The 7,500-nt window shown below is 50.8% G+C and overlaps 3 protein-coding genes across 3 annotated transcripts; 2 read left to right on the top strand and 1 right to left on the bottom strand.

Moving 5' to 3' along the window:
* Window positions 1–328: 328 nt before the first annotated feature.
* On the top strand, window positions 329–2,443 carry N7458_005836 (putative MFS transporter; the record flags this gene model as incomplete). Its single annotated transcript, XM_056909218.1, has 8 exons — window positions 329–559; window positions 660–755; window positions 808–925; window positions 983–1,075; window positions 1,137–1,342; window positions 1,408–1,503; window positions 1,583–1,985; window positions 2,082–2,443. 8 exons carry the CDS (start codon window positions 329–331, stop codon window positions 2,441–2,443), a joined length of 1,605 nt encoding a protein of 534 aa, XP_056767836.1.
* A 754-nt stretch (window positions 2,444–3,197) lies between these two features.
* N7458_005835 (fungal specific transcription factor domain-containing protein) lies at window positions 3,198–5,227 on the top strand (the record flags this gene model as incomplete). Its single annotated transcript, XM_056909217.1, has 4 exons — window positions 3,198–3,313; window positions 3,431–3,934; window positions 4,056–4,539; window positions 4,628–5,227. The coding sequence occupies 4 exons, from the start codon at window positions 3,198–3,200 to the stop codon at window positions 5,225–5,227; spliced, it is 1,704 nt and encodes a 567-aa protein (XP_056767835.1).
* A 135-nt stretch (window positions 5,228–5,362) lies between these two features.
* Window positions 5,363–7,458, bottom strand: N7458_005834 (glycoside hydrolase family 13 protein; the record flags this gene model as incomplete). Its single annotated transcript, XM_056909216.1, has 5 exons — window positions 5,363–5,870; window positions 5,935–6,273; window positions 6,376–6,778; window positions 6,854–7,121; window positions 7,240–7,458. The coding sequence occupies 5 exons, from the start codon at window positions 7,456–7,458 to the stop codon at window positions 5,363–5,365; spliced, it is 1,737 nt and encodes a 578-aa protein (XP_056767834.1).
* Window positions 7,459–7,500: the final 42 nt, after the last annotated feature.

The raw sequence follows: 7,500 nt of genomic DNA, 5'->3' as shown, positions 1-7,500 counted from the left end.
TCGTCTAGACCAACAATGCCCGAGCGGCCGTATTGTTGGTAAAGCAGAAGGGTTATTTGACATACTCCAGAGAGTAGCGGTCGTTGGGGCCCCGGATATACCTGAGGTGATGAACATGGGGGAAACGCGAGAAGTGGATACACCGCATCCCTTAGACTCCCATGAATGTCAACTCAACTCCCATTAATGCTCCGAGATCCCCACGGGGAGACTGGCGTGATCGACCAACTCACTAGTATCAAAATTCACTCTCGGTCTTCACCCATCTAAATCGCGAAGCGTTGCTCGCCAACCGCTTGAAGCCTCTCCTAAGTGTGGCAATCAGGGCATGTTGCGAAATCTCACGAAGCACGTCGACATGGACAAGACCTCGGTTGCACGCGTCTCCCAGGTCTCGCTGGTACAGATTGGTCGGGAGAGGCTATCCGATCGGCTCCCTCCGCACGAGTCGTACGAGGGCCGCCACTGGTGGGATCCCGACTTGACCTGGACAGCCGATGAAGAGCGCAAAGTGGTCCAGAAGACGGATTTCTACCTTCTCTCCTGCATATGCATCATGGTAAGGTTGTCGGCGTTGCTCATTTCCGGGTGCTGTTCTTTTCCCTCGGCCTAATGGCACATATGTAGCGCCAAGTCACGGAATGTTTTGGTAAATCTAGTTCTTCGGCCTCCAGCTAGATCGAGGAAACCTATCCAATGCTCTCGCCGATGATCTGCTTACGGACTTGAAACTTACGAGCAATGATTACAACAATGTAAGAGGGGTTTCCTACCCGCGGAAATGAAATGCTAATCCCTGCAAAACAGGGAACCACGATCCAGCTCGTTTGTTTTCTGGCGGCTGAGTTCCCTGTCCAGATGATTACGAAGAGGCTTGGGTTCAAAAAAGTCTTGCCGACGATGATGTTTCTGTGGGGTATCGTTTGTATGTCCATTTCCTTCCGAAGCGCATAGGACGAGACGTCACTTGCTAACATTCAAGTAAAAGCATGGGCCCAGGCATGGATGACGAACCGCGCCAGCTTCTACATTACCCGCGCTCTCATTGGCCTCTTTGAGGGAGGATTTATTCCAGGTATGGTGAACACCGTGAGAACACTTAAAGCGAAAGATTCTAATGAAGGCCGAGCTCCCAGGAGTCATCCTGTTCTCAACATACTTTTACACGTCTAAGGAGCTCTCAACCCGGCTGGCCGTTTTCTGGTCAACTCTGAATGTTGCTCGCGTCATCTCAGCGCTCCTTGCGGCAGGGATCCTCAAGATGAGGGGCATCGGGGGCCACACGGGGTGGTTCTGGTTGTTCCTTTTGGAAGGCGTCCTTACATGCATGATTGCATTGGTGGTAAGTCTTATTTGTGCCAACGACATTATGAATTTACAACATATCACTCATACCATGCACCACAGGCCTTTATATGGCTTCCTGCCAGCCCGACCCAGACCAAGGGCATTCTCTGGCGTAAGCCTTGGTACACGGAACGAGAAGAGGCTATCATGGTCAATGTAAGTCTCTTGTTTACCTCACTGCAACTATCTCAGGATATCCACTTGGTATAAATAGTCCGACGGCATTTGCATCTAGCGTATTCTTCGCGACGACCCGGCCAAGGGACTGACGGCCCTCAAAGAACCGGTTCACTGGAGCAACATCAAGGAGGCTTGGCTGGATAAGTCTATGTGGGGTCTCTACTTCATCGGCCTGGTCGCCTACATTCCTGCAACACCCGTCCAGGGCTACCTCACCCTCACGCTAAAGCGCATTGGCTTCTCGACCTTTGACTCCAACATGCTGACGGTCCCGTCAGCGGTCCTACAGATCTTCACCATGCTTGCCATAGCCTTCAGCAGCAACTATTTCAATGATCGGGCTTTTCATATCTTCTTTGGAAATTTTTGGGTCATGCCCCTTCTCATCGCTCTCATGGCGCTGCCTAACGGCGGTCGGGACTGGTCTCGCTTTACGCTGGTGACGCTCATCTCTGGTTGTATGTTTGTTTCTGGATCCCAGCCCTCCAACCAGTAGCTCTATCTCTCTGGTCTTTCAGCCCGAGCACCAGCTGACCGAGACAAATAAAATACAGATCCGTACTTCCACCCTATCGTATCCTCCTGGATCTCTGAGAACAGTTTTGACGTCAAAAAGAGGGCTATCACGGCCGCCACCTACAATGTCATTGTCCAAGTCGGCTCCCTCCTCGGCTCCCAGATCTACCGAGCCGATGACGCGCCATACTACCATCGCGGCAACGCTGTGCTACTCGCTATCTGCATCTTGACCCTGGTTGTCGTTATCATTCAGCGTGAGTTTCTACGGCATCTGAACCGGAAGAAGGATGTAGTGTGGAAAGCCATGACGGTGGACCAGCAGACGGCGTACCAGAATGATATTCCAGCTCGGGAGAGTGAAGGAAATAAAAGATTGGACTTCCGTTTCTCATATTAGAGAATAGCGACTATGGAGGATATTGCAGCAGATAAGACAGGGAAATCACGACTATGTTACACGAATGGGTTTTGTTGGTTTAGGGTCTCCTTGAAGTATTGAAATCGGCAACTTTAGATAGCGAGTCTACTGGTAGGTGTATCAGGGCAGGGCTCTTTATTTCCTTTTGTATATTGACTTGTCCAAGACGCCAATTCGAATTGAGTTACCATGGCTTCTGTATTCTGCAATGGTTGGTATCACTGCTAGTGGCATGTGTGATCCTCTTGTACCCGAAAATGTCTCCGTTTAGAAAATCACCATTTAAACCCCTTTAATACTAGAAAATCAGGAGCCGCGCAGGCCTGGCGTCCTGGTAAAGGGGGTTGATAGGTCGCCACTTCCCCGCGTTCAAATGTTCAATAGTAGAACGAGGCTAAACCGTAATTGTGCTAGCACCGCCGGCTCTTCTAGCCTACATCTCCGTACACTCCAATAATCAGGCCCTTCCCCGCATGCAGCTAGAAGGACAATGCCGCAACCTACGAGAAAAATAGGTAAATGGGCCTGCGACGCTTGCAAGCTTCGCAAGGTCAAGTGCTCGAGTGAGTCGCCATGTTCGGGTTGTGTGACTGCTGGCATCGCGTGTACCTTCAACAAACGTCCATTGGTGCGAGGCCCCAGAGGCTTACGAGCTAAGACGATCCGGCGGATCACTGCGACTCAGCAGCAGCATGATCATGGCTGGCACGATAGTGCAGGGAGTCCTAGCGGGATGCGAATAGGCCAGACACCATCAGAGAGGTTGTCGAGTACACCGCCCGCGTCCAACGATGTCGATCAAGTCATTACCCCTGGTTCAATTCCTATCATCTCAACGAGTCATACTAGGTGGGTAACGTCCTCTCATATGCCATGAACTAAGCGTGCTGCGGCGCAGAGTGAAAGAGGAGGAATAAGGACGAAAACGACAAAAAGAAGAAGAAACTATTCTAACAAACCAAGCAGCGATGAGCGCAGCCGGACATCGACATCGTCTCTGGTTCTGCGGCTTTGTGTCTACCGACTACGGTTATTTCCAGTCTGGCCCATCGTTGACGTCGAAGAGGTTATGGGATACCTTCACCGCGATCCCGAGAACATGGACGCCTATGCCCTTGCGAATGCCATCGGGGCCGCGACCATCGCCCAGCTTAAGCTAGATAGCCCTGAGAACGGGGATATGGCAACTGGAGCCTCGATGGAGGCCGAGTGCCAACGAGCCAATGCCCTGCTCCGGAAAGATGGACAAGATTCCACCATGAATATCAATGCCCTGCGCGTGTCCTTCTTTTTACACGTCTATCATGAGAATCGGTCGCCGGGGGGGTCAAGGTCCTTGCTTTACCTCCGGGAGGCTATTACCATTGCCCAGATTATGGGCTTGCACCGAGAGGAGACTTATTCTTCATTGACGACCCGCGATCAGCAGATGCGGCAGAGGATCTTGTCCCTGCTGTTTGTCACCGAAAGGTAAGCTCGAACCACATTTCACTAACCCACTACAATGTGTCTCACTATCTAGTTAAATTTCCTTCAACCATCTGTCTTTTGTGGATCTACCTTTCTGACTACTATCATTTTTCTTGCTTAGAGGGGTGGCGATGCTTCATAAATTGCCCGTCGTGCTGCGGTACAACCCCCGCTTCATCAACCTCGACGAAGCCGACGACGAGACTCATGTCCTACCTGCGTTCAAGAAGCTCGTAAGTCTCTTCTTGATGTTCGACCAATCGGGAGCTTTTGATATCCTACATACCTCAGACGAGATTCAACTCCCCCCTTACGAGAACATGCACGCCCTCAACCGTAACAGTTTCAGTCTCCTCCAACATCAGCTGCGAGAGGCCTCGATTCAATCGCGGGAGACCAACGACATCCAAACGGCAGATATCTGCGTCACGACCCAGTGGATGCAGGTCATCTTATGGAGGGCATCGATCGGCCGCAAATCGACACTTGGCTCGTCACAGCAGCACATGACCTCACTCTCACACCCGATCCAGATTGCCAAGGAGTTCCTCGAAAACATGTCTCACCTTCCTAGCTCTGCGATAGAAGCCCACGGACCCGCTATGGTAAGGAAGCAAGACCTGTAAAATTGAGACGAGAACGAGTATCAAATAACTAATTGGGGGCGCACATACATGTTTTTCGGCTATATAGGAGTACAAGATTTACGAGATTGCAAAGGGCGTGATAGATTCGGTTACCACCGAGTTCAATGGCCAGCCAGTCTCGCTCGATATCCCCAGGGAAATCCTCCTCCGGCTGCAGAGCAAGCTGGCCTCGTGCCGTGGCGGCAACAAGATTCTTTTGCCACTACTGCATGCTCGCATCTCAGATGCCCTGCTTCGCCCTAGCCCGCGCATCTATGAAATATCTGATAATGGCCTGTCCTACAAGCCACTTTCGGGGGAAAGAATAGTTGATTCCAGTCAACAGCCCAGGACCTTGCATCTACCCAAATCGCCACCATTGAGATCCGTCGAGGGTCATGAGGGGCAGGCGAATACTGAAGGCCAAGGATTCCCACAGGATATCACTGACATTGTCTCGACAATACAAGTAGTGGCCTGGGACGACAACATCCCCGATACACTGCTCTGCTCCAACCAAGAGCTCTTCAACCAGAGCCAGATATTACAAGGATCATTCAACAATATGGAACCTACGGGGACTATGGAATTGCTTTTTGCCAGTAACGCAATGTGGGATTCTGTTGAGAGCTTGGATTCGCAGTTTTCTGACGCGGCAGCTGCGTAGACTATGGGACGCACACGAGAGTAAAGCCATTGATTTAACGACTCAGGTCAGCGTTTGGCATGACTTTTAAAATGTGAAACCATGTACTATAAATCGGGAGTCTTCGTTTTGTGGTAGCTTGAGAATGTGACTTGTCTATTCCGTTACCAACAAAGCAATGGCTTCAAAGGGATCCAACTGTATCTCACCCCTCTGGAGACCCTCTCGAGGTCGGCCAGTCGTCGTCACAATCACCTCTTGGACGGTAGCCGAGATACTAACCCATTCAACCGTCTCAGCTGAAAAGTTGCACACCACCAAGACCCGACCATCTGGTGATGTTCGTGAGTACGCAAAGATCTTGTCATTATTCTCGTCTACAAGGTCGAAGCGTCCGTACACGACAATATCCTTGTACCTCTTCCTCGCCTCCAGAACCGCCCGCCAGCAGTTAAAGACCGAGTTGGGGTCATCAAGCTGGGCGGCGGCATTGACGACGGTGTAGCTGGGGTTGACTGTCATCCAAGGCTTTTCAGCAGAGGTAAACCCAGCATGCTTGCTGGAATCCCACTGCATGGGGGTGCGTGCATTGTCGCGAGACTTTTTCTGATATTCCTGTCGGAATATTTCCCGCGTTTCGAGGTCGGCATTTTGGCCATGATACCTGCTTGGGGAGTCAGCCGCTACTTCAATACAACTGGCAGCATAGTCTTGGCTCAGACACGAACCTCCAGCGATTCAAGCAGTCGATATCCTTGTATTCCTCCATGAGCCAATCATTAGGCACATTGTGCATGCCAAGCTCTTGGCCCTGGTAGACGAAAGGGGTGCCGGCCTGTAGTCCGAGAAAGACCGCAATCATCTTGGCGCTCTGCACGCGATATTCGGGGCTGTCATTGGCAAAGCGGCTCACGGCTCGCGGTTGGTCGTGGTTCTCTAAGTACAGGGCGTTCCAGCCATTGTTATGGTACATGAATTGCTGCCACTTGTTGACCGTGCGCTTGAGCTCCGATAGTGACCATTTGCCAGGGAAGAACTTCCCCTCTGATCCATGATCGATGTCCATTCTATGCCAATTAGCAATTTGAGGTTGCCGCAAAATAAATACGAAAATGACCCCGCACCGATGTCATCTTAAGGAAATTAAGTAGGGGTTTGATAGCACTCACAGCTCAAAATGAAAAATCATGTTGAACTCGCCTCGGTTTTCCTGGACGCTCTTGATAATCTCTTTCGTGTCATGAACGCATGGCATCTCGCCTACACTGAAGGCGTCATACTCTTGAAGGATTCTCCCAAGCTCCTGCAGGTACTCGTGGAGTCGAGGTCCAGCGGCATAGAACTCAGATCCCGGGAAAAAATCGCCGGATGAATCTGGGAAATCATGGCCTTTGCTGACGAAGTTGATGACGTCAAAGCGGAAACCGTCGATGCCACGGTCAAGCCAGAACCGCATCGTCTCATGCACTTCGTGGCGAACCGCAGGGTTTTCCCAATTCAGATCTGGCTGTTCCTTGCCATAGAGGTGGAGATAGTACTCTCCTGTACATTCATCCCATTCCCACGCATTTCCTATGTATTACGATGAACGTAAATTCTGCATTCCGCTTTGTGGCCAGTAGATCTTTAAGATGAAATTCGACGTACCTTGAAAATGGCTCTGCCAATTGTTAGGTGGTAGTCGGTTGCCCTGAGCATCAAACCGGGGAGGCTTCCAGATGTACCAATCGCGATATTTGTCCTTGCGAGAACTCCGCGACTGTTTGAACCATTCATGCTGGTCGCTGGTATGATTCATGACAAGATCCATGACGAGCTTCATGCCTCGTTCGTGCAGCCTGTCCCTCGACACATCAACGTCCTCAATAGAGCCATACCGTGGATCAATCACGCGGTAATTACTAATATCGTACCCCTGGGGATGGGATATTTGCATCAGTTGATGACCACATGATAGGGAACTAACTATGATAAACAACTTGCAACTTGCTCCACGATCGTGTGCCTGTCTAACGAGAGTATATGAAACTCACCATATCGACTTGAGGGCTTTCGAAGATGGGTGATAACCAGATGACATCGACGCCCAGCTTCTTTAGGTAGTCAACTTTGGAAATGACACCCTTCAAATCCCCGGTCCCCGACCCCGTCGAGTCCTTGAAGGACGCAGGCCATGTCTGGTATACCGAGGCCTCCTTCCACCTAGCCCGTCGTGACTCGGTTAGGAGATCTTGGACATGATGCGGTGACATGATTTCTTCGAACGTGGGACAGATTAATGGGCCAGCAAAATT

Source organism: Penicillium daleae (genome assembly GCF_028827525.1).
Source record: "Penicillium daleae strain IBT 16125 chromosome Unknown utg000005l_segment0_segment0, whole genome shotgun sequence".
Taxonomy (NCBI): domain Eukaryota; kingdom Fungi; phylum Ascomycota; class Eurotiomycetes; order Eurotiales; family Aspergillaceae; genus Penicillium; species Penicillium daleae.
This window is presented reverse-complemented; position numbering and strand designations above follow the sequence as displayed.